Source organism: Pyrus communis, chromosome 3, assembly GCF_963583255.1.
Source record: "Pyrus communis chromosome 3, drPyrComm1.1, whole genome shotgun sequence".
Taxonomy (NCBI): domain Eukaryota; kingdom Viridiplantae; phylum Streptophyta; class Magnoliopsida; order Rosales; family Rosaceae; genus Pyrus; species Pyrus communis.
In genome coordinates this window covers 21427366-21454129 of record NC_084805.1, presented here as the reverse complement: position 1 = coordinate 21454129, position 26764 = coordinate 21427366, and the positions used below count along the sequence as shown (strand labels likewise).

The 26764-nt window shown below is 36.3% G+C and overlaps 2 protein-coding genes, 3 long non-coding RNA genes and 1 pseudogene across 6 annotated transcripts in view; 3 read left to right on the top strand and 3 right to left on the bottom strand.

The window, feature by feature from the left end:
* The first annotated feature begins 1836 nt into the window (after positions 1-1836).
* LOC137727582 (uncharacterized) lies at positions 1837-4127 on the top strand. The gene is made up of 2 exons (XR_011067811.1): positions 1837-2081; positions 3844-4127. It is a non-coding gene; the product is annotated as an uncharacterized lncRNA (long non-coding RNA).
* A 251-nt stretch (positions 4128-4378) lies between these two features.
* LOC137727414 (uncharacterized) lies at positions 4379-5357 on the top strand. Its single transcript, XR_011067796.1, has 3 exons — positions 4379-4907; positions 5031-5129; positions 5220-5357. It is a non-coding gene; the product is annotated as an uncharacterized lncRNA (long non-coding RNA).
* Positions 5358-8465: 3108 nt separating this feature from the next.
* Positions 8466-26764, bottom strand: part of LOC137729094 (photosystem II 10 kDa polypeptide, chloroplastic-like) — a 38643-nt gene continuing 20344 nt past the window's right edge. The window contains exons 2-6 of one of the 2 annotated variants that reach the window (XM_068467921.1): positions 10123-10296; positions 9902-9960; positions 9669-9724; positions 8863-8915; positions 8466-8705 (exon numbers count right to left, since the gene is read on the bottom strand). In XM_068467921.1, the coding sequence (XP_068324022.1) occupies positions 8611-8705; positions 8863-8915; positions 9669-9724; positions 9902-9960; positions 10123-10282 (423 nt within the window). In that variant the 5' untranslated portion in view covers positions 10283-10296 and the 3' untranslated portion in view covers positions 8466-8610. Of the gene's footprint in view, positions 8706-8862; positions 8916-9668; positions 9725-9901; positions 9961-10122; positions 10369-26764 lie in introns of those variants that run through there. The other variant, XM_068467920.1, reaches the window with a different exon arrangement.
* Positions 14911-16048, bottom strand: LOC137728420 (cytochrome P450 94A1-like; annotated as a pseudogene).
* LOC137729710 (uncharacterized) lies at positions 16367-19917 on the bottom strand. Its single transcript, XR_011068028.1, has 4 exons — positions 19770-19917; positions 18434-19669; positions 17587-17675; positions 16367-16729 (listed from the first exon to the last, which is right to left on the bottom strand). It is a non-coding gene; the product is annotated as an uncharacterized lncRNA (long non-coding RNA).
* On the top strand, positions 22215-26055 carry LOC137729648 (cold-responsive protein kinase 1-like). The gene is made up of 7 exons (XM_068468642.1): positions 22215-22455; positions 23024-23166; positions 23325-23440; positions 23570-23780; positions 23945-24182; positions 24743-24893; positions 25262-26055. Exons 2-7 carry the CDS (start codon positions 23094-23096, stop codon positions 25700-25702), a joined length of 1230 nt encoding a protein of 409 aa, XP_068324743.1. The 5' UTR covers positions 22215-22455; positions 23024-23093; the 3' UTR covers positions 25703-26055.

The window sequence follows — 26764 nt, the reverse complement described above, 5'->3', positions numbered from 1 at the left end:
TTATGTTGTTGGCGAGATATTTTTCTTAATTAATTGCAAAAACTTTGTGGAAGTCTGATGTTAAACAGTTGTGCAACGATATTATTGAAGTGCTATGCAAGTTTGAACAAATATTTCCTCCAGCTTTCTTCATAAGCATGATCCACGTGATGATTCACTTACCGGATAAGGCACTTCTAGTCGGACCTATCAACTATCGATGGATGTATCTGATAGAAAAGTATATAATCGCCACAAATACTTTAGTTCGTGATGTATGTACAATTTGATTAATTTTACCCGATAATTTGTTTATTGATGTAGATTACTGGGTGAATTAAAAAAAGTGTACGAAATAGGGCAAAGCCCGAATGATCAATTGTGGAGGCATGGGTCCGATTTTATTTGCTTACATTTTGTGCAATGTACCTACAAGATGTTGAGACTACGTTCAACCGACAGCAATGCAATAATGACGGTGGTGTGAAAAGTGAAAAATTTTATGTTTTTGCCCAAATTGCATGACCAATTTGGCAAACCAATCAGAAGGGAGCCGTTTGACAAAATGGACATGGAGGTAGCACATTAGTTTGTACTTAACAATTGTGATGAGACAATCACGTACCTAGATGAGCATGAAGAGCTGATGAAGTAGGAACATTCTTCACATTTATATGTCAAAAAGCATCGTGAATTGTTTCCTCGATGGTTTCGTGAAAATGTAAGTTGTTCGTGTTTTAGGTTTTTTGCATAATTGTAAATGTTGAACTAACACAACTTTTTCTCATTTATTTAGGTGAAGAAATTAAAGGAAATTAATTCGCCGGCTTATACTGAAGAATTGTACAACTTAGCGATTGGGCCCCTAAGCGCAAAATTGTACTCTGGTTGTCATGTAAATGACATCAAGTTTTTGGTAGTTGATCGCGATGACAAGCTTTGTATGCAAAATAGTGGGGTACATGTCCCGGGTGCGGGTGACATTGCAGATATTGATTTCTATGGAAAACTAACAAGTGTTGTGCAATTGCTTTACAAAGACCGGTGTTAAGTGAGACGATGCTTTACTATCGATCAACACTAATAGATGTTGGTATAACGACAACCCCTACACTTTGGCAATGATGGCTAAACAAATTTTCTATATAGATGACCCTAAGGGTGGGAGGGGATGGAAAGTAGTTCAAAAGATTGAGCACAGAGGGGTGTATGATATTCCGAACCGAGATCCTGCTGCCGATGACGATTATGGTGACGTTGCTGACCAACAATTGGAGACTTCAACAACACTTGGTGCAAATACATTACGGGATATGACTATTGTACAAGAACTATATCAGGTAGCTAGAGGTCTTGAAATCAAAATACTGATCGACTTCATTATGATTAACCTCGAGGATTTACAATGATGCAATGCATCGGAGCGCGTGAATGATGATGTTGATGTGCACACAGACGAGGAGGAATGGGAGTCTGAATCTGACGATAGTGATGATCTTTATTCTAGTTCAGACAAGAATTAATGAAAAATTATGATGTATATTAATTAAATGTATTGAATGGTATTTAAAAATGTTGTATACAAACAAAAGTTTCCTTTTAAATTTGTAACAAAATTAAATTTATTTATTTAAACCAAAAAATAAATTAAATTTACAGATATGCACGACGACGTTTTATAAATGTTTGTTGCGCAAATATTAAAAAATTCCTTTTAAAAAAAAAAAACTAGTTGCGCGACGAAAGTTTAAACATCTTCGTTGCGCAAACATGTAAAAATTTGATTTTTTTTTTCCCAAAATTGGGGGCGTTTGTATTTCTGTGCCTTCAATTCATTTCACTCACTCAATCTCTCTATCGATTGTATTTCGAACTCTTCTCAGACTCAAGCTCATCTCTCTCGTGATTCTCTGAAGCTCTTCTTTCTCTCGATTATGTCAACCTCCTCACTTTATCTCTCTCTATCTTAAACTCAATCTCAGTGTCTTTCTCTCCCTCTCCCGCACTTCCTCAGTTTCTCAGTTTCTCTGCAACTCTCTGTCTCGCTTCCGCCGCACTCCAACGCCACACCATCTCCCTTCCGCCGCAGGCAACTTTACTAGGTAAGCACCTAGTCTCCCTTAATTCATCTCCTTTAATTGAATTGTTTATAAGTGCAATTTTATGAATTTTGATCTTCAATTGTTTTAGTTACAACATTTAGGGATTTACGGTTGGAATTGGGAAACCTGGGTTAGGGATTTACGGTTGGAATTGGGAATCCTGGGTTAGGGATTTAGGGGTGGAATTGGGTTTAAATTGGGAATCGTAGTTGCTCACGATGTAGGGTTTTTGAATTAGGGTTTGAATTACAGATTTACAACTTGGGGAATTTTTATTTTTAATTATCGTTTTTTTTCTTTTCTGTTTCACTAATTCAGCTCATTCTTCTATCCATCAATTCCCAAATTCAATTCGGCTTGCCCAATTTAGGGCTTTTGAGTTCAGTTGTTTAGGTAATTTCAATGCTCTCTCACTTTACATTTGAACTGTCATGAATTTCTGATTTTATTTTGGGAACCGATTTACAATGCCTTATGTCAATGTCATTGTTTGTAATCAGAAGTTGCAAATTTTCACATTCAACCAACAAAATCTTTGAGGTGGGTTTTGATTTTTGGTTTGGTAGAATGCATTTGATTGTGGTTTGGGATTTGTGGAGTGGTGGGAATGCAGATGGTGTGGGGTTCTGTCAAAACGAAGATGTGGTTTGTGGTTCAATGTTTGTTGTCATAAGAATGAATTGCATGGCTGCGTGTTCGTTGTAGGTGTAGGTGTCGTGATGTGGGGGAGACAAGATTTCTATTGCATATTTGGATGATTTATTAATGATTTGATTTAGCCATTTGGGTTATTTGGGTTTGAATTTATGAGCTTCTCTTCAAGTTGTTGGTTTGGTTTTGTGTGTATTTTGTGTTCTTTGACATGGGAGTGGTCAAAGAGCAGACAAGGGAGACTGAGAGAGATGAGAAGGAGGAGGAAGAGGAGGAGAAAGAGGGGGTGGTTGCGGGTAGGGATTAATGTAGGTTATGGAGTAAGACACAACAGAGAGGGAGGGAAAGAAAATAGGAGTTCAACACAGAATGAGTGTGTCTATCTCTCATTTTAGTCTTATTTCTTTTCATCCTTGTTCCTGTTTCATTTGGTGAACGAAGCTCTCACTCACTTTGTCAAAATGTGACTGTCTGCTTGTCCTTTTTCCAATCATATTTAGCAACGAGCTGTCCAAACATTAGTAGTCGGATATGAGCATGTAGATAGACTTTTTGTTAGTTTTTGTTTGTCACTGAAAAGAAACCTCATCACATAGACTTTTTGTTAGTTTCTTCTTATAGTTATCTTTCAAATTCCATAGTTTGTACACGTAGATAACCATTAATCTATTTAGTGCTCCAATACATATTTACCTAACTTGGGATCATGTTTTTGTTGGTGTGAGTTGATTTTTTAGTGCTCCAATACATATTTTACCTGTCTTAGTTCTTGTTAGCATAACATATAAACAAAATAAGTCAATATTAGCTCCCAATGTTACACTGTCTACATGTTTTTGTTGGTGTGAATTCATTAGTTAGTGCTCCATCATATTACCAATCTGTCAAAAGGAAAACAGTCTACATAGCTCCGCAGGTTTTAACTTTGTAATGGCATGCATTTGAAGATTATTGTAGATGGATCAATTTGTTTGTTTGTTTTTATGAAAAAAACATGTTCATTGCAATACTCAATTTTATTCCTATCTCATGTTTTCATTCACCTTATATATGTGAAATGAAATGCATATAATAAGATGATATCTAAACAGACTCTTGATTATTTTTGTAGATGTCGAACTTAATATCCAACCAACGGGCAGCTAATAGGGGCAGTCAGATAGAGTATCCAAGAGGTAATGCTGCTACCACTTCCACACTTGATATGGCCACGACGGGTGTTCCTCTGGTCCCTTTGGGGCCCACGGTGTCTACGGCTCCTACGTCATCGACTTCTTTAGTGACGCATCCTGTCTTAAGCGCCCGACGGACTCATCGACGGCCCTAGAATTCTGAGGAGGCTTAATTGTCTGGTGAGGCTTCCTTTGTCCATGGTGAGGAGTCCCAGACAGGTAAGCTTGCTTTGTCCATTAATTATTGTTAAGTAGCACTGAGTAAATTGAAGTCATATCAACAAGTTGTAAATTTTGTTTTAACGTCCCCAATTTGTATAAACTGTTTGAATTGCTGGGTGGATATGTTGTTTTTGTTGTTATATTGTCTACAAGTTTTAGGAAATATTATAGTTTTAGGGGAGGTTTTACTGAATTTTCGGTAGAAAATAGAATTCATCTAATGTTTACTTTGTCTATTTGGTAGGTAAAAAAAAAAACCAGTGGCCCTTGCAGACTACAAAAGACTGCACAGACCACTCACAGCACGACCCAGAAGATCACCATTACGTGAGATCTTTGACATCGTGCGGCTGCAACAAAGGAGTAGCACAGTGCGTTGGCCACCGATGTTGGCTGCATTATCGAGAACCATTGCCCCCTCAGGTAGGAGTCATGGAGAGCTGTGCCACAAGAAGTCAAGGATGCTGTGCTTTATGAATTATCGGTAAGTATTTTCAACCTCAAATACTGAATGTTTATTAAAGTATACAAGATTATAAAGTTTAACTACTATTTATTTGTTGAGTTTTGCAGCATCACTATGAGCTCTCTAACCTCAATTCCAACCAAATGGAATACATCAATGACCTTTGCTCCAGAAGGTTCACTCAATGAAAGAGCGACCTCCACAAACATTATGAGCTATATGACAGTCTGGAGGTTGCTCTAAAAGTTAGGTGCCCTATAGAGTTGGTGGACCGTCGGGATGAATGGGAGTGGCTCTGTGGCCGAGAAATACCTGGTACGTATAATTTATATTTCAATAATATATTAATAAAAAAATTTACAATTTAAAAAAAAAAAATTCATTTTTTCATTCATTTGTTATAAATATCTAAACTAATACGTTTTTTTAATTCAACAGAAAAAAGTGAAGGCAAACTTGATCAATCGGTCAAAGAAGAAACTTCTTCACCGATCCGGATCACGATGCTTCTTTTATAGGTTGGAGGAGCGACGTAAGGTAAACGTATATTTATTTTAAGTTTTCAATCTTTTTACTCTTTATTACACTATTGGTAATCTACGTTAACACTTTTTAAAATTTTTCAAGGGGCGTCAAAGTTTCCTGAAATTGACATGTTCGAGGAGGTGTAAGTTCTGCCCGGGGATGAGCTGACGAAGCAGCTTCATGTAAGTTTTTTCAAATTTATAATATTCAATTTGTATTAATATTAATTACATATATATTCAAATTAATTTGTTTATTTTCATTTTTCTAGTCCACTATGGTGGAGAAGGGCCAGACCGTTCTGGATAGGGGTGGGCACGATTTGGTTTGGCGCGGTTTTGAGTGAAACCGAAACTGAAACTGAAATTTTTTGCGGTTCGGTTCAGTGCGGTTTTGAAGTCAAAATCGAAATGAAACCAAACCGTTTGCTTCGGTTCAGTTCGGTGCGGTTCCAAACGGTTTCGGTTTGGTTTTTAAGAAAAAATGTACAATTTGTAAAACATATTAATAAGCATTTCCCAATAGCAATAGGAAAAAGACATTTGTTATGTAAACAATTAACATGTTGCGTGCAGTTGTGATGTTAAAACATGTTTGTGCAACAAAAGGGTGTCCCTTACAATGTTTATCATAAAACAAGTTGAATAAATTTGAATTCATTAAACATGAGCGAAACTTTCATACTAGAATATGTGATATCATGCTTCAAATGAGTGGACCTCATTAGATCATTGTTCGACTCTTGATAACAAGATTAGTCCACTCTTATACATATATGTGTGTGTGATGGTATAAAATAACAAAGATCATTCAAGTTAATGAACGAAAGAAAGTGATGAATGATTATATTCTAGTGTGGTTGAGTCCATACTAAGTGTATAAATTCTAACAAACAACCAATTAAAACATGAAATCTAATATGGACATTTAATTAAATATTTATTAATATTGGCGGTGCAGTTTTCAAAAGCCAAAACCGAAACCAAACCGTTTTCTATGTTGCGGTTTGGTTTCAAAACCGAAACCGTTTCAAAATCGTAAAATCAAACGGTGCAGTGCGATTCGATTTGGTTCGTGTTTCGGTTTTCGGTTCTAAGCGCTTACCCCTAGTTCTGGAGGAGGTGGCTTCCTAACTTCCCCTAGAGACCTTGATCGATGAGGTGTTTCCCCTGAGGATGTTGGGTTTCAAATTATGATTGACACACTTAATCAAACCCTTAGTCGTTGGCATAGGAATGTTCATCGGGGGCTTGGGAAAGCCTGCCCTCGAGACCCGTCTGCCTCATCCTCCAGGCAGAGAACTGAAGAGGTCCAAACGCTGACATCTGAAGTGGCGAGCTTAAACGAGCAGATTGCGGCCCAAAACAATTTTATGAACCAAATACGTCGCGCACCCTTCAAATGTCTGGCATTCAATTCCCCGACGTTAAACCACCTCCAGAAACGATCTCCTAGCCCTCCGCCGCAGCAATTACGACCTTTCGGCCCCCTGACACAGCAACAACACCACCAGTCGGCAATTGTGACGTCGTGGACTACTTTTTTTTAGTTTTGTTTTAAATTGTTTTCAAATTTAAAAATACTTTTTTCCATTGTATGTACATTTACAATAATTTTTCAATTCAATATTCTTCTTTACATTTTTTATTTTTTCATTAAATTCATTTTTACATAAATGAAAAAAAATTAAATAATAAATTATTTATAAAACTAATTTAAAAATAAATAATAACTTATTTCAAAAACTAATTTTAAAATCTTACTACTTCCTCTATATCTGTCGCACAAGAGTTTATGGGTCAAACTTACATGTCTGTCGTGCAAGAGTTTGTGGGTCGAACCCGTGTGTCTGTCGCGCAAGAGTTTGGGGGTCGAACTTGCATGTCTGTCGTTCAAGAGTTTGTGGGTCAAACCCGTGTGTCCGTCGCGCAAGAGTTTGGGGGTCGAAACCTAGTTTCATCGCTCGGTACACGCAACGACCAACACTTCCGTTGCGCAATCTTCATTTTGCACGATGAAAACTTTTCCTTTGTCGCGCAATGTCTGACGTCACAAGTTTTGCGCAACGCTATCTTCGCTATCCAATGTTTCTGGCGACGATTTTGCCCTTTGCGCGACGTTTTTCCCTTCATCGCCCAAGAAGTTATTTCTAATAGTGAATAGAATGAGAAGGGAAAAGAGTGAGGTAGAACGTGGGAATGGGGAAAGAGGGGAAAAAGCTTTTATTTTTAGTTTTCTAATATTACAGATATTTTAAAATCACATGTGAGTGTGAGTGAGGCTTTTTTTTTTTTTTTTTTTTTTTTTAGTACATCGATATATTTTTACACTAAGAGGAGGGAGAGTTCGGCTAAGCCACATAATGAGTAACCTAATTTGGTATCAAATTCGTCATCTACAAGATTCGAACCTAAGACCTCTCACTTTCAAGTGAAGAGGAATACTAGTAGATCATAATATTGAGTGAGGCTTAAAAAAAAAAAATAATAATAATAAAAGCAAAATTTGGCTTGTGTGAAATTACATTACTGCCTATTTTTTTAATTTTTTATTTTTTGTTCAGTTTTAATTAGAGGGTTGAAATGATAATTTTATAAAGTTTTGGTTAACGATCATGATTCTATTAATATATAGTGTAAATAATATAACAAGATATAAGACTTATCAATGAATTTTTATATCAATTATACGATTTTCTCAGTATGCCTTAGGTTAGTGGCGGAACAACTCTAACACAAGATGAGAATAACGTAGATTACCAAAATATAGGTTTCATGATTTTGTGAGATCTGTCCCACATATAATTAACTTGATCAGACTGATTTATTATATTTTTTAAAGAAAACTAATGAAAATAATTTGAAAACTTTGAGTTTTAACGATAAAAACAAAATAAAATGTAAAGTGAATAATATCATGATTGACTTTTTAGTGTAAAAATATGATTTTTCGTTAAAATGAAAAGTACCGAGAGCTTTTCGTTAAACTTCCCAATTTTTTATCCTATCTGAAATGGTCATGTTGTTGTCATAGCTAATAGATTAGGAGTCAAATTAAATAGCAAGTTTCATTTGGAAAGCCTAAGTTTGTTTCTTCTTCCAACGTGCACACCCAATACAAATTTTACATAATCAAATCGTACATAACTATTGATCTAGTAATATTTATTTCAACTTTGTTAAAAGATTTTTCAAGTTTAATTCCCCCTCCCTCGAGATCAGGGACAAAGAAAAAAAAACTTATACGCACAGACAATATACTCACCCGCCAAATTCAATCCCCATCCAACCCCGTTCTGAACTAAAAAAATTCAAACAAATAAATGAAGAAGAAGAAGAAGAACTCCAGCTCAATATTACACCCATCAAATTGAATCCATGCCGAAACAATTACAATTAAGGTTTGCATAGAGTATTTATTTAATGTTCTTGTTTACGGCAGCTAATTGGGACAGGCTACATAAATTACAATAACAGAGGAATAATCAATAATTTTACTGTGACAAAGCACTTGTGTTGAAGACAAGAAGGGCACCCCCTGCAAGAATGCCAACGAGGGTAACTGCCCAGATGGCCAAGCCAGTAAGACCTGCAATTTCATGCATATTAATTTATTAGTTCACTTTCATAAGCATTACTTAATTACAAACATCGGGTCAAGCAAGAAGATAATGCAACTGTAGACCTTATGAATTCCTAAATTTAAGCAAATTAAACAATATTCTTATGAAGTTGAAGTTGCTTACCCCCAGCATAGACATCACCAGATGGAGCCCACTCATCTTTGTTGTAGATGGGACTGCATATCAATCATCAGCAATAACTTATTAACAGCCGATCGATTCCGATTGCAATACTTTGAAAATTTATTCACTTTGAGAATGGTTAGAGGGCATCAAGCAACTAATAGGATACTCCTTGTCAAACAAAAATAAAATATACATATAAAGAAAATTATTATTGGTACTTAAAAAATCTCATTATAATGTGTATTTTTTTCTTTTTAAATACAGAAAGTTTAAAGTGCAAAATTAGATTTTTGAGCGTCAATAACAGTACCCTATAATAAAAGGAAAAGAGAGAGAGAAAGAGAGAGAACTTGTTTTCTTCTAGAAGGGTTCGTAAATCGGCTGGTTTTCAAAATTTCTCAATTCTAAAATTGTTATCATGTGAATACAAAATCGGAAATGCTAGGGTTTGGAAGCATCCATAATACTAATTCTCTCTATTTTTCGGTGAAATCCATAATGATACTCTTTGAAACATCCATAATACTATTTTTCTTTCTCATGGCCAAAAAAAAAAAAAATTGCTAATGCTATGGATGGTTTTAAAAACAAATTGAAATAAGAGATAGATAATCAAGTCAAATCAATGATACTTTAAGTACGTATGACGGAAACAATGAATAAACGACTCATATAAAAAACTAAGCAGTACCATAACAAGTAGATAATTCAAATCCAAAAGTAAAATAAATAGAGCAGTCAGAATATTCAGTTCACACACGCACACACACGCACATGGCATGAATGAAGTTTGAGAGCTGTACCTGTATCCATCAACATTAGCACCGTACTTGTCTACAAACTGGTAAACACCCTTTCCCTGAATCAAAGTTTAAGGCTCCAAAAATTACAAGCAGACCGATTGGATATGATTACATTGTTTTATATTGTCTATATCGACCTAGAACATAACCGATATGAAGTTTGACGTGAAGCACACTTTAGCTATTACATAAGTGGTAACAAAAGTGAAGAGTAAGAAAGACCAACTAATTACCGTAGGCTTCCTCCCGGAGGCATCAACACCGTTCCTCAAGTCCATGCCGCCACCAGTTCCTGCAACACATTTTTATTTTAGTATTAAAACCAATCCCATCTAAGAAAAATATGGTTATAGTTTTATCGAGCGAACTCTTTTTTTCTCTATATTTTAGTTGAAAAATTGTTCGTTAACGAAATTTGAACTGAGAAATTAGATTATCATGCACGTAGTGTTACCATATGGGGTGGCAGTCTTGATTTTCTTGACGCCACTGGCTTGCACCTTGAATGAAGCAGAGGACCTGGAAAGAAAGGGAAGGCCTCTCACTGCTGACTTCTCAACAGTGAAGGGAGATGGTTTTAGGCTCACTGAACAAGCCATAACTGAGGCCGACATTTTTGCTGGACTTGCGCTTTTTTCTTTTGCCGATTGGCTATCGTGTGGTATGCGGCGTCCAAGTCCCTGATAATAAATAATAACACTAACCATGAAGGAGTGAATGCTGAGTGAACACGTTGCAGTGGTTCTGTGGGGGTGGTTGTGGATATGATATTGCAAAACATTATCAAAATGGGGAATAATTTTTACCCTCACCAATTTTTCTCATCTTCGGATCTGACACGTGGGCTAGGGCCAAATGGGTAAGAGAATAGTGGCTTGGAACTTTCGGGATTGAAGAACCCTTAATTCCTGTTACATTAATGACATGTTTACTTACACAGGGCGTAAATTAGATTCATTTTGACTTTTGAGTTTTTTTGTATTTGTTAAAATATGAAGTATTAAAATCATTTCAATTCATATTTTCTCTATGCATTTACTAAAATATGGAATCAGAAGTACATGTTTATCCTTACTATTCGTAACCTACTATCTTTTAAAGTTAAAATGAATAATCAAATCAACTGGGGAGACTATTGATCTAATTCCCTATCTTAACTTTCTCTATACCTAAAAGTACTTTGATTCCTTACTTCCCTATTATTGGTTCTCAATTTTGTGCTACACTTTAGTAGTAGTAGAAAACCAAAAGAGTTGTTTTTTTTTTCTTTTTCTTTTTTTGGTCAAAAGGAAATTTTTATTAAACACCAAACCCAACGCAAAACAAAAGCCCAACTTACACCTATAAACAAACAAAAAAGGGCCTAAAACAAAGAAAGTGAGCCCAACAATAGTAAAGCCCAAAAAACAGCACATCAGTCGAGAAGCTTCCATTGCTTTCTCCACTGACAAAATTCAAGGCCAGCCAACCGATTCGTCGTCCACCTCCGAGTATCGCTGTTAACTACATTGAAATGTCTAGGAATTGAAGAGAAAATTAAGAAGGAAGATGAAGAATGATGAACACAGAGATCAGAGAGCGAAATACGACTTGTATTAATTGATTGAATGAAGGTTACACACACACACACACACTATTTTTATAAGAGAAAGCTTAACTACTCTAACCAAATACTAACAAACTTACTAATTGTATTGCTAACTGTATTGCTGACTTGTACACTTAATATTCTCCCTCAATCTCAACTGCGGTATCCTAGCTTGAGATTGCAACAAAGTCTCAAATAGCAAACACTTAAATATGGACACATTGCAGAGTTTTCTTGTTCCAGTTTGACTTTGGTGATGCCTTCTGATTGAAAAAGGTTTTGTTGCCTTGAGTTGCAGCAATTGGGCTTTGCTTTTTCTCCTCATGTTCTTCTCAACTACGGTCCCACAAACATGAACCTAAATCCATGCTTAAACTGACAGGTATCCATAGTCAAACATGCTACTTGCACATATGTTACTTGCTCACTAAACTGACAAGTATTCAGAACTTAAATCCATACTCAAGAACGGTGCAATTTCATCCCATTATCATCACACATCACTTTTGTAGATACAATCTTCCAAAGACAGAATGTTCTCCAATATTTCTTTCAACATACTCAGATAGATTATGGAACCATTCTATATGCAGAAGCCTATTTTGAGCCACACTACCTCTACGTTGAAACCCTAAATCCCGAAATCTTCTACCTCTCAAACCTTTTCATTTTCTCCACTCAGAAAGCATCGATCTCAATTGAATGTTAGGAACACTGCACATTATCTACTACTTTCATATTTTCAAGGAAGTTTAATGATGAAGTTTCTTTTAGTCCGAGAAGGCCATTTTCCATTTGGGATCAATTGGGTTGCTTAGAGAGTATTGTCCTTGGTCAAGGAAGAAGAACATACCCTAGTTAAAAGGAAATAGTTGTATGCATCAGTTGCGTTTGTTTCTAATTGAATACAGAATCAAAGAATAGCCTTTTATAAAGTTGTAACACACCCTCATGTCGGTTATAACAATTTCTTACGGGATTACCCTTCGTGGGATTTACCATCATCAACTTCATTTAACATCGGCATTGGCCTTTAAAACAGAAAATTAACAAACTATAGTGTGGCATTGGCCTTAACTATAGTACCACAGGATCGCCATTTATGGATTTTACCAAAAAACTACTCTTAACAATGGCATCGGCTTTCACAATTTCAACAATAGAAAATCAACATCTATGTAAGATTACCCTTCGTGGGATTTATCTACTCACATCACAAAATTACCCTTTATGGGATTTACCATTTACAACTTTTTCGTATAACCGGACTTACTATAGATTCATGCTAACAATTGAGTTGGTTAGACTCGACATTATAAGCTGAGATAAGGGAAAATTACTGCACAAACTCCTTAACATAATTGTAGAAAATCAGTGAAGCAGAGAGACAAGAATTGGATAGTGCAAAACTTCCTGAGTAATTCAACAATGAACACCCTAAAGATATTAGTAGCAATCAAACCCAAGAATCCATACCCATTTCTCCAAACATATCAATATGCAACTATACCTAAAACGTAACAAATTCGCCAACTTTCTGACTTCAACAACTTCAATGAATACTCTATACTCAAACATTCTTGGCATCAGCCTTACCAATTATGAATTCATAAAACTCAAACTTCAACAATTGACAATTCTCTGAACAAGCAACTTCATAAATTTCTTCAACTACCAACATTTCTTGCAATCAGCCTTAAGCATATACTCAAAACCCCGAAACAAATCATATAGAATTCGAACCAACACTGCATAAAATTTCATTAACCCAAAAACACAAACACCTTATGTGCAGAATTGAAGAAACAAAGAAATGTAACGACCTGATTCCAACAATGCCACCAGAAAAGATTACAACAAGAGCACCAATCCAAGAACAACAATTAGACTCCAAGAACTTCAAGAACCATACCCAAATCCAGTGCAAATTCAGCGAAACATTATGAAAGGAAGAAGTAGAGAACCATACCAAAATATGCAAATCTTGATCTTGCCAATGAAAGTGGCCATCAGCATACGATTGCATATGAGCTTGGAATCGGTGAAGCCGTCATTTCTCCAAAGTTGAACAGATCGAGAGCTTCACCTCTATTCTCAAGTTTCAACTTGAAGATGCAATTGAGAAGGAAGATTTCGAGGAAGCTGCAAAACATGATGCTTCGAGATTGTGTAGATACATAAGAAGTAGACTGGTAGGTTGGTGGGTTGGCTACCCAAAAGATTCAGATGATCCTTTTGGAAGACTAATACGATTAACTCCTGGCATGGGTAGATTCGTTGGAAGGTGAAGCACCCATTTCTGGAAATATCTCTGATTCCAGCGCCTCAATTGATTGCGGTGATGGAGATGCCACTCTCTGCATTTGCTCTGCTGCCTTTTTTGCTCTAAATTTTTCTCCAACTTTTGATCTCTCGCTTTCGATCGAGAATAGGGAGACTCATGAATTTGATCGAAAAGAAATCAACCTAAAAGAACGATGGCAGAAGCACGCAGAAACGTATCCTAACATCTAATGAAAATTTGAAAAGAAACTAAGCTAGAAACAAATGAAAAATAATGGGAAGTGGAACCACCATAATTCATGGCATGAGCCTAGTGACTCTGATACCATGTTAACTACATTGAAATGTCTAGGAATTGAAAAGAAAATCAAGAAGGAAGATGAAGAATGATAAGCACAAAGATTAGAGAGAGAGATTTTAGAGGGAAATATGACTTGTATTAACTGATTGAATGAAGGTTACACACTCACACACTATTTTTATAAAAGAAAGCCTAACTACTCTAACCAAATACTAACAAACTTACTAACTGTATTGCTAACTGTATTTCTAATTGTATTGCTGACTTGTATACTTAATATCGCATCCTCAAACGCCACCTGAGCACAGCCATAAGTAAGAGATAGTCGACAACCAAGAGAGAAAAGTCAACTACTAGTATAAAGCTTACGGAAACCCACAAACGACATTGTTAGAAATGGTAAACGAGAACGTGGTGGTGTTGGAAACACCCGAGTTTGTGTAAACTCTGGAACTCTACACACGAACTCAACATGAAATATGGTTGAAGATTGGAGCAAGGAAGAGCCAGGAAAAGGTATACTCGTAGGGATTGAGGAATTGGACAGGGCAGAGTGAAAATTGGGAGAAACATCAGTAAAGGCAAGGAGAAAAGAGAAAAGAGGACATGGCAACCGACCCCAGCCGTAGCTAGGGCCGATGCCACCGGAGATTCTAAGATTTGAACGTCTCACACAATCAGTGAGAATGACTTTCAGCTAAGAGAGAAAAAAACTCTCACTTCGAAGAGAAAAAAAATAATCTAGAGAGTTGTTTTAGCTCTGCGAAAATTCATGATACACTGAGTAATTACATTTAAAAAAAAAGTGCAAATGACTTACTCCTAAATAAAAAATTAAAGGGTTAATCCCAGTTTACTACCCTGAAGTTTCTTGGTTTTCAACATTTAATACATGAAGTTTTTTTCATCTCAGAATGGTACATAAAGTAATAATTTTGGGACACTTTCATACATCTGTTAAGTTTGCTGTTAAATCAGCCATTAACTGGTGATGTGGTGCTCACGTGGACAGTGACTAGGTGCCACATGTCATATGGCCCACATAAATATTAAAAAATTAAAAAAAAATTCTAGCTGTCCGACAAAATTTCATTGTTTGTCACTTTTTTCCTGTCAATGGGAACCGGCGAGTACAGCCTTATGCTCTCGTATAGCGCTGCGTGGGTGTACACCATCTCCTTCACCTCATCGTAACCTCCTTCTACCGCTAACTCAGACGACACCGTGTTGTTGATCTCCTTCAAGATCTCTTGTTCCACACGTAGGTTCTACGAAAGCAGCCAAAAGAACCAGGTGAGAGCCGCCGAAGTGGTTTCCCGGGCTGCAAGGGTGAAGCTGATGACGATGCCGGTGATGAACTTTTCGTCGGAGTGGCCGGAGCTCAAGAACCGGGATAGCAAATCTACAGACTCTAACGCTTTCGCCTCATTCAGATCCTGCTTCTTTTCTTTGACAATGGTGTTGGCAAACTCGCGGATTTCCGATACGACGGCACGGAGGCGCTTTTCAGACCCTATTCCGAGAGCCTTTTTGAGTTTCCACACTAGGTAAGGCAATTCGAACCCTTTGCTGCTGATTTGCATGGCGTCGTCGAAAACCACTGCGAATTTGGCTTCGAGCAGAGAAGGTAGGAGGTAATCCAGGTTACCCAAAAGCAATTTGACAGATGTTATCAAAAGTGAAGCGCTGAAGAATGTCTTGGAAGTCGAGGACTAAATTATTAGTGGCGGAGGCGGAGAGGATCGGAATGAGGCGGTCAGAGAACTCGATGTCGACCACCTATTTGACGAACTTACACAAAGACTTGGTGTTGAATTTGTGGCAGGAGACTTGGTGTTGGAACTTCCAGTTATCACGGTCAACGTTGAAAATGTCGTTGCCAAAGAGGTCGGCAAATGTGGTGCGGGAGGCCTCACCTTTTTGGTAGTTGGGGAAGTTGGTCTTGAGGATGTGCTGACCAACGGTGGGATTGGCGGTGACGACCCAGTGGCAACCGAGAGAGTGGTAGAGGGTGAAGGTGTTTGATGGGGAGGTGCGGAGGAGGTCGGTGAACCACTGGAGTCTGTGGTGGTGGTTTTTGTAAAGAGATGGGTGGGCACAGAGGAGAGAAGGCAAGGAGGAGGAGCGGGGGTTAGGTATGAGAAGACGATAGAGGCTGTGAAGAAGAGAGAATGGAGGGAAAGGGTTGGGGGTTGAGGTATGGGACATGCAGAATTTTTTTTTTTAATTTTTTAATATTTATGTGGGCCCCTATGACTCGTGGCGCCTAGTCATTGTCTAAGTGAACACCACGTCATCAAGTCATTGTCTAAGTGAACGCCACGTCATCAGTTAACGGTTGATTTAACAGAAAACTTAACGGATGTATGAAAGTGTCCCAAAATTATAACTTTATGGATCACTATGGGATAAAAAAAACTTCATGTATTAAATGTTGAAAACTAAGAAACTTTAGGATAGTAAACTGAGATTAACCCAAAATTAAAAGTAGTGCTAAATTGAGCTCATAACAAAGAACTTGAAATGAGAATTGGAATTTCTTCATCTATAGTTCATAACTTCATAATTCATAGATTATTGGACAACACATGTTCTTATACATTTGAGATTAATTTTTTAGTAGAGTCGAACCAAGTTGTTACACACTTGAGCACTAAGTACCAAATGAAAAGAAAGCAAATTACTAATTAAAGTCCTAAGTCATAACACTAATAATTAATTATTATAAGCAGCTGAGGATCTCTGTGAGTTTTGACGCAGCAGCTATTCTGCTAGCTATAGCACCTTCAACATTAGGACTAACACAGAAATCTCCACGGATAGCAAGCCTCTTGTTCTTATCCCAAAGGCATTTCTCCTCTCTGGCTACGCTTGCAGCTGGAAAAGGGCCTTCCCGACAAACAAAATCCAACGGTATCATATAGCTTTAAACTTTAAAGCATCGCAGAGTATCAAGCATGAACTTAACTATATATAATTTATCTTAGACTGCGATTTTGAGACACTTTCACATAATAATTCAGATCCATAAACTAAGCATTGTTTTCATCCTTGGCGTGGACTTTAAACTAATATAAGAGAAAAATAAGGGTCTGTTTGGTACTCTACTTGAATCTAACTTTTCAACTCAAACACAATTTTCAAGTTTTAGGCCTTAAAACTTGTTTGGTAGGACTATTTTAAAAAACTAAACTTAAGAATAACTAAAAAAATATAGTATATTTTCTAAAAACATAAAAAATGAGTTTTTTAAAACTTAAACTCATTCATTTATTTTCTCTCTTCTCCCCTCTCACCCCAAATCTATCTCTCTCTTTTATTCTTTCTCTCTCCTCTTTTTTTTTTTTTTTTTTTTACTTTTTTCGACTCTCCTCCAATCCGCTCTCTTCATTCTCTCGGTTCTTTCCCTCACTCATTTTCCTCTCTATCTCGTCCGATCCTTTCTTCTTTTTCTTTCCTTCAATCATCTTTTACTTTCTTTCCTCCTCTCTCCTTTTTCTCCCTCTCCTACGACCCCTCTTTTTAGATCTATTTGTCTAAGTTTAAGTCGTAAGATTTAAAATTTTTAAATCGCAAACCAAACAAATTTTTGAGTTTTAAAGAAAATTGTTTTCAAAAAATGTTATGAGAAATGATAAAAATTTTCAAATAAGATACCAAACATGCCCTAAGAGATTTATGGAAAAGCTGATGCAAAGACTAATTTTAGACTACAGTTCAGAGCGAAACTAAGATTCCATGAATACCTAGAGGTAGAACGGCCAGGCTTGCTGCTTTCACAATGAGCCCAGCTTAAAACTTCAGAACTTCTTATTGAGAAACATTTAAAGGGTATCTGATTCAGAAATTAGGCACCAGGGTCAGCCCAGATCAACATCAAATAGAAGAAAAGAGTACACAAATTAAGAATGTGATACAAATGGTTGCGGGAATACATGGAGCCAAACCCAGCATCCCGAGAGAAAGGAAAAGTTGATGAACCATGTAGCATTTTATGAATGCACAGTTTACAGATGACTATATAACTTTAAGAAGGCATAATAAATATCTTACTGATGACTGAGGCTCTGAAAATGCTATCATGAGAGCAAAGCATGGACGGACAGGAATATCATTTAACTTAACAGACAACTCTGGAACTAAATTTAAGTCTGCATGCATCTCAAATGGTTAGATCCACGATGCTTTTATGCTATTCTTCAGAAAACAATGCATGTGCCAGACAAGAAAAGTGAGCATGCTTACGGGGGTAAGAACCTAGATTAAGCTGTCAAGTTCCAAGTAAACGGTCAGAAAATAGAAGGCTTTATTCGATGCATTGACACATTGTAGGCATTCCAACTGTTGTTCAATGTGATACATCCTACTCAAATATCCAATCGATCTGGAGAAGGAAGTGATATCTTATAGTAGTAAAAATAAGTATTTGCTAGCTGATGCTTAGCATCCATGTAAATAAAACCCACCAATAGGACAAAGCATGCATAACATAAACACCAACACTGGCAAGCTTACCAAGAACTGCCACTTAATATTGCGAAAATTTTCTAGACATGCTTAGAATAGAAAAACTTGAAGGAGTGTGTTCAATACCAAGAAGTGGTTGTCTTCCCGTAACACTTGTAAACCTGAGCGAAATAAGGTTTTTGTCTGTTGCAACCACTCCCTTAAACTGGCCAAGATTTTGCCCATCTGAACCTATCAATGACCACAAATTTTCATCCTCTAGTGACTCCAACCCCCCAACACTCGCCCCAAACTACTTTCCACTCCTAAAGAAATTATAGCGCAATTAAGTTCCAACAGATATTCAACCTTGAATAGAAATCGTGCCAACAGAAAATCAGTAGAATTAGTACACACTGGACTCCTGGCGTAATGCTCATGAACCAACATTCTGCATATAGAATTCATGCCCACAAAAATGATGTAAGCATAGGTAGTCATTAGCCAACCTATTTCACAAATGAAACATGTTTCCCTGCATTATAAAACATGTTTGCTGATTAACGTAGTACTTGCAAACCTGTTCCGGGTCAACAAATTTGTTGGAAATGTGATCAAAGAAGCCAAATTTCTCTTGCCAGCAAGCAACATGACCCTTTGATTCCCACTCATGAACAAGACCCAAAACCTCAGTGTTGTTGGCATTGAAAAATGGAGCACAATGGTCAAACAACAGTTCCTTCCCATCCTCAACAACTTCCCTACAACTAAATTTTCAGTAATCAAAAGGAAAAAGAAACTCATATGTAACAACTCGCACCAAAAATCAATAGCTTCGTCATTTGAATTTCCAAATAATATTGACATCAAAGGGTTTTTATTTCATGAGGAAATGGTAAATGTACTAAGTAGTCATATCAGTTTGTAGTTGTACAACAGCCACAACCCAATCGATATGGCATTTCCAAATAGGCAGTCATATCAGTTTTAAAACAACTTGAATCATCTAGTAAACAGACTCTTTAACTATTTCCCTAATCACATGCATTAAAACCTCAAAATTTGTCTTTTGGATTTCTTCCAATCAACGAAGGGTCAAATAATAAAGGAATTCAAAATGTAATCTTATGCTGTGTGCCCAAATTTTCCCACAAACCAAACGGAGCATAACAAAGAAAATCCATTTCTGATAACCAATAGCACATTTAATCCCCAAATTATATCAAAACTTCTGATAAGAAAATGAATATTGTAAATTTGTAAAACAAGAGTGAAAAAGGTACCTTCTTTGGGACATGCGGCCGCTGGGGACTCTGGCGGACTTGAACAAAGTTACAGACACTCCGCTTCTGGCGAGAGTTGATGCACACACTGCTCTTGGAACTGCGATATATAGATTATATGATTTAGTCATGAGATTAAACAAACAATAATACAAATTAAGGGAATGTGAAGAATGGGTTTTGAATTTCGATGCTTTTACTTCCGCTTCCCACTAATCATATCATATGTTGTTTCTTCTGCTCAATCTGCTCTGCTCTTTCCTGACTTCCCACCGTTCGTTCCTTCATTTTCCGCCACAAACTCAAAGGTCGTTGGTAGTTGGTAGTTGGTAGCAGGGCCGGTCTGAGAATTTGGGCCCTAGGCGAGTTTTTGAAATGGGACCTAATATTCTCTGATTTCAAGTTCTTTGTACATTGATATGTATAAAAAAAATTAGCTAAATATATATTCTATTTCCACATCTAATATCATTAAAAATTAATATAAAAAGAACATAAATATACAAACATTACTTAAACATTAAACGGCTTAAGTTTTTAGATTCAAATGTACTAAATGTTTGTAGTCAAGAGTCTAAGATTGAGAGTGAAGAACAATAAAACTTGATGATCAATGGAGTAAAGAACAATAAAACTTGATTGATGAGTATAATAAATTCAACAACACTAATTGTTTCTCTTGTGCTTTTTTCGTAAAATCATCATCATACTAACGAATCAAATACTAAAACAATCCATTGAATAAAAAATTATCAAAAAGAAAAATATAAATTCAAAGTTTTGAATACCTTAAAGTACAATCTTCAAGACCATGTGATAGTTGATTTAAAAATTCGATAGAAATGGGGAGATTGGGAAGTTGAAATAAAAAAAGATTGCACTGGGACTTGAGTTTTATAACTTTATATGCATTTAGACAAATGGATTGACAATAAATTTGAAAAACAAGAAAAATTTAGTAACTAAAAAAGGCATCTCTGTGTTTTGAACTCAACACTCCAAAGAAAAAGAAAGATAAACATTTCCACTACACGAACAAATGAATTATTATATCTCTTACTTTTTTTTTTTTTTTTTTTTTTTTGTATTTATATGTTATTTACAGGATATAAATTTTTTTTGGAAAACCTTTCGAAGTGGGGTCCTAGGCAAGCGTTTACTTGGACTACCCACTTGGCTGGTAGTTGGTAAGTCGTAGCTGGATCCCTACTAACTCAGCTTTCTTTGTTACTGTTGGAACATTAACGATTCAAGTTCGATCTTAACGATTCAATTCTCACTTTTTCGACTCACACTCAAAGTTTGTCACCTAACCCTTTGGAGCCTGATTTTCAACTTTGTATGAATTGTGTACATTCCATGAAATTTGCTTTCACGGAACTATACGTTATACAATGTTTAAATATAATTTTCTTTTTTTTTTGTTTCAATCTATGTGGCAATTATATGATTAGATGTGTGAGTTTTCTTTTTGTGCTACGATAGTAATAAGTGGCCCTACTTATACTACATAAGTCAACAAATTTTAATGAATTTAACGAATCCATGAGATGTGAAGCAAAAATCAAGTTTCAAAGTTAAATGGCAAAATTTGAGTTTTAGAAAAAATAAAATAAAAATAGAGACTAATAGCGGGTGTTGTGACGGCACAACAAAAAATAAGGCTTTTTACTGCAGTCAAATATCAAACATTATAAAAAAAGAAAGGGAAATTTGCAACACTAACTAGAAAATAAACCAAAAGTTTTGACATTCACCATTCATTTTTCCCCAAGAAAAGAGGCACGCCATGGCCCTGTTCATATCATAAATTCAAACTTGAAAGTCGTAATATCAAACTGCGTCGCTGAAATGTGAGCAATAAAGCTTTCAAGAAATTAGAATATAAAATCTTTATCTAAACCCACTAGATATATTTTACAGTTTATATCTGGGATTGGGACGCCTCTCACGTACTTTATATCATCATGCAGACTTTGTAGACAGGAATAGTAGTACGACGAGGATAATAAGATGGAAGTGTGTGAACGCAGAATTTAATAAGGTCCACTAAAACGTGGTTAGTTTGTTGGGTGGATAAGTAGTCCATTTCCATACTCTTCTCATACTCTTTTGTTTGTGTAGTTACGGTTAAATCACGTTAATATTTTATATTAATTTTTTTATAGAAATAATAAAACAAAAAATAATAGGAATATAAAATGTTGACGTGGTTTAACCGTGATCACACAAACATGATGGCACAAAGAGAGTATGAAAATGGAAGGGTAAACAATCCACCTCCGGGTGATAATCCTTACCTGACAGTTTAAATATAAACAAACTATCGCTTTTATCTTAGGTAGCTGGCTGGCCGTGATACGATCTGTACATCATGTCCTATGCTAGGGTTTCATCGTCTCATTCAGATGATCTTGTTATTATAGTTTAGTTTGCTTGAAGGTATTTTCAAAATGATTGTTTTGAGTACTTTAAAGACGAAGAGTCCTAAAATAATAATATCGCGTTTAATAAATACAAATTAGAATAAAGACTTGGTAAACACGTGTCAGCAGTGATCAAGTGACGACTGTTTGACGACGCTTGAAGCTTGACTTGCTGACAATTTCCACCCTTCTTCTCCGTCTACTCTTTTTACTAGTAAAACTGGAGCAGTAGTAGCATGCCTTGAAAATTCAAAGGGAAGAGGGGGTGCACGCAAACCAGAATGGACTCTGCGAAGACTTCTTAGTACCTCACACACGCCCTTTCATACTTGTCCACAAAAAAACCCAAATATTTGGTTTCTTCTATTTTCTCTTCTCCAAACCCCACAATTCTCTCTTACCAGCAACAACTAACGAGCAGGCAAGATCCTCTCTTTCCTTCCTTCTCGGAGCTCCTCAGGTGATTTTCTCTTCTGCTTCTTTTCAATCTCCAATTTTTTTTTTTCCTAGAAATAATTATTTTGGAAGATGTTGATTTTTCCTTTCTGGGTTCAGTCTGTTTTAACTATTTGAGGTGCTTGTTTTGCTGTTGAAGTTTTATTAATTCTTGGTTTTGCTTAAAGTTGTGACTGAATATCTTTGTCATAGTTTTGATTGTTTCTCAAGAGAAAAAATGATTTCAATGTCGATCCGTTCTTGGTTCTTTTATTATTTGCTTGTTTCATTCCGTTCCTGTCAACTTCGTGGCTTTTCGAAATCGAAACATTTTTATCTTGTTTTTTGCATTTCGTACTGTTATAGTGCTATGTGAAGCCATACTTTTATCTCGTTCGGTCGAGACAAGGACGAATCTTCACGTGTCGTGGGATTTATTAGTTCAATATTTAAAGTTATTGGATTAAGTTGGATTTGGAGCAATAAGAAATGTTCTTTGAAAGTTTACATCCAACATTCCTTCTCAAATCCTTTGAGATTGCACTTCGATACAATTGTGCTTCTGGTTAACATGTATCTTACAATGTTGGCAGGTCTTCAAGTGGTTTTGTTTTAGGCAGTTGTTCACTGTTGACCTTGTGGTAATTGGTGTTTCTTACAATCATGAGTTGTTTTTCTTTCTTAAGCGGTACAAGGGTGAAAAAATCAAGAAAACCCAGTTCTGATATCGATGAAGGTAAGCTGAAAATCTGATTAAAGCGGGGCTTGATATTTTTACGTCACATTACTCTTACGAGATTATTGTTCATTGACAAGGTCATCAAAATCAAATGTCCCAAAGGACTTTTCTTAGGCCTGCCCTTAAGTTTCTTGAATAATTTTTGTTTGTAACAGAAGTTTCTGGCATTCATGATGTTAAACTATTCACTTACAAAGATTTGATAATCGCAACTGAAGATTTTAGTCCAGCCAATAAAATCGGGGAAGGTGGTTTTGGTTCTGTCTATAAGGTATACTCAGCTTTTCTGTTTTTAATATAACTTTTGGATACTGGTATTGCATTTGGTATTTAATTGAATAATTCTCTCTCCTCGACATTGTGAGTGACATCTATTTGAATTGCTATCGTGAATAATCAGGGCCGGCTTAAAGATGGAAAATTTGCTGCTATAAAAGTTCTTTCAGCTGAATCAAGACAAGGGGTGAAGGAATTTTTGACTGAGATTGATGTGATCTCAAAAATCGAGCATGAAAATCTAGTTAAGCTCTATGGCTGTTGTGTTGAAGGAAACCAAAGAATTCTGGTCTACAACTACCTAGAGAATAATAGTCTTACACAAAATCTTATTGGTAACTTACATAGCTCTGTTCTTGCGCTGGAATCGGTGTTTACAACTGTGCAATTTCTGCTGTCTTAGATCCAGGGGTGTTTTTCCATCAGTACTCAATCAGTCATTTCCCAAGATTAAATTTTTTATTCTTGAAACTTATGTTCTTAAACTGTTTAATTCCAGGTGGAAGTAGCAGTAATCTCCAGTTTAGTTGGCGAACTAGGCGTCAAATATGCATTGGGATTGCATGTGGGCTTGCCTTCCTTCATGAGGAAGTACATCCACATATTATTCATAGAGATATCAAAGCAAGCAACATTCTCCTCGATAAAGACTTAATGCCAAAAATTTCAGATTTTGGTCTTGCAAAACTCATCCCTCCTAACATGACCCATGTTAGCACGCGTGTGGCAGGAACAATGTAAGCTATGATTCCTCGCTTTCCTTTTAGAATTGGGCAACTAAATTTCAAAACTAACTTTTGTTCTAAAAGCAGAACTACGAATTTGTTTCCGGGGAGCCAAGATTCATGTCGTGAACATATAGTTGGAAAATGGAAACGTTATCATGATACTGAATTATACACTGTGTCAACAACTGTGAATCACATAAAACACTGGCCAGTTAGGAAATCAATAGACCTTTTGTCCCGTACGAATGTGTTAAACAGAATATCATCTTGTTTATTGTAGTTTTTGGATTTTTAACCTTCTGGTATGGTCTTCCTTTTGTTGGTACAAGAAGCAGATGATACCAGAATAAGTAAAAATAGGCTTCAATATATCTATATTTACAAGACGTACTGCACTTGAGTAGGTTTAGTCACTCGCTTCAATGTCCCTACAAACTACTCTTAGGATTGGATTAGGTGTTTTAAGTTTCTCCATTTAAAGCTTCCTTTGGATGTCTGCTTCTCTTTGTTGCTCTATTATAATCCAAATATTTTCTACCTTGTAATCACATGTATATTTATGGTTTTAGAGGTTATTTGGCACCTGAGTATGCAATACGAGGGCAATTGACAAGGAAAGCTGATATTTATAGCTTCGGAGTTCTCCTTGTGGAAATAGTCAGTGGCAGAAGTAATACGAATACCCAACTACCTATTGACGAACAGTATTTGCTTGAAAGGGTATAAATTTCAGATATATTCAGTCCTTACAAGCTTTTTCTTTCAATCTTGTTTAAGTAAAACACATTAATGGAAATTGCATGTGTCATATGTGATTCTGGTGATGTTTCTGGGCAATTTTGTTTGTTTGATAAGGCTTCTGAAGCTTATATTCGTGTTTCCCTTCGAGTTTTTTTGTTGATGGTGTTGCTGAAAGTTTTGTAGGATTGTTGTAGGTTCTGTGTGTCTGTGAGATGCTTGTTCTATCTGTGTCTATGAGTTTCATACAGTCACAGCCATGTTGGCTTTGTAGTACCAAGGGTTATGCAGTGGAGATAACCAATCTATTACCCTACCACTATCAATGACAAGTGCCTTCTTTGTTGCAGACATGGCAACTCTACGAACGGAAGGAGCTTGTTGGACTGGTTGACACATCACTCGACGGTGATTTTGATGCTGAGGAAGCTTGTAGGTTTCTAAAGATCGGCCTCCTCTGCACCCAAGACCTTGCGAAGCTCAGGCCATCCATGTCAACCGTGGTCAAGATGCTAAAAGGCAAGAAGGTTGTCAACGATGATAAGATAACAAAGCCAGGCTTGATAACCGATTTCATGGACCTGAAAGTACGAGAGCCTCGTGATACGAAGCCTAGCGCACAGACTACTACAGCTTTCAACAATGCGTCCTCGGGCTTTGGCTCAGACAACAAGGACAATTCAACATTCTCCTTAGCAACCTCAGCTGCTGCTACTACCACCTTCATTTCGAACTTGTCATCGGAAACCTCAGCCGCTAATACAACGAACTTCAGCTTCCGCACCGTATAACACATCCACGCAAATTTTGATTTCATTTATTTTGTCCTACGTAGGTTTTTGCGGCCTGCTGTGGTTTCTTCTTTTTCAGCTACACCCTTCTAGCCGGAGGTACTCCTTTGTAAATGTGATCAGGGCTTGGTAATCCAAAGAATTTTTGTAATTTTTTTTTTTATTTTTTAATTTTGATCATTTTAGTTTTGCGTGGCGTATCTTGACTCGGTAATAGATTATAGGCAAATAATCTATCTTTGACGAATTGTCTTATCGTTATATTCATCAAATCACATTCAAATGTGTGCGGTCTTAGTTCGCAGTCTAAAAGTATCACAATAATTCCGGGACTGCATTGGATTTATCTGTTTATGTTGACCAAAAGTATGTTTTAAACTTTTAAGTATTCGATTAAATTCCCTTCACATCACGTCATTGTAAAGCTGACAATAAAATTAAATGAATAAGCAGTTGGTTGGTGAGACATAATAATTATTGAATGCAGATTGTCAAAGAAACATGAAGTGGTTGCAATAATAAAAAGGAAGAAGACTGAATATTTTGACAAAAATAGAAGGTAGTTATGGAATGAAAGGGGATTTCTTTCCCTTAATTCATCAAATCAGGGAATTTGAACTATTGAAATTTGATCAAACGGTTAAAGTTATTATAACGTGTAAAGTGAACTTCTGTTTGTAGCAGTTATATCAAATTTCAATAGGGCGAATTCTCTGATTTGGTGAATTAAGAGAAAGGGATTCATAAAAGATTCCTTCCTGTTGTTGAAAGTTAAAAAACTTGTGTATGAACATTCTGACCATCATCTGTAGAATACAAGACTCTCAATGTTATGATCTTATTTAACCTTATGCTAGTCTTATTTACGAGGCACGCCAACTAAGGTAATTTTGTCAAAATTACATGTCTAACCTTATCTTTCTTAGTATTAAGTATCAACCCTCTATTGTAAAATAGATTTCAACACGCAAAACCGTGAAATCTCCGCTGACGAACAACAATGATGTTGGAGATGGCCACGACTTCAAACATTGGTAGGTAGCGTTAGCTATGAAACTTGGG

Excerpts from the sequence above, each read along its gene's own strand:
- LOC137729648 (XM_068468642.1), top strand. The coding sequence starts at position 23,094 with ATGAGTTGTTTTTCTTTCTTAAGCGGTACAAGGGTGAAAAAATCAAGA. Across the intron at positions 23,781-23,944 it reads TCTTACACAAAATCTTATTG|GTGGAAGTAGCAGTAATCTC; the intron begins GTAACTTACATA and ends GTTTAATTCCAG. Across the intron at positions 24,183-24,742 it reads ACGCGTGTGGCAGGAACAAT|AGGTTATTTGGCACCTGAGT; the intron begins GTAAGCTATGAT and ends TTATGGTTTTAG.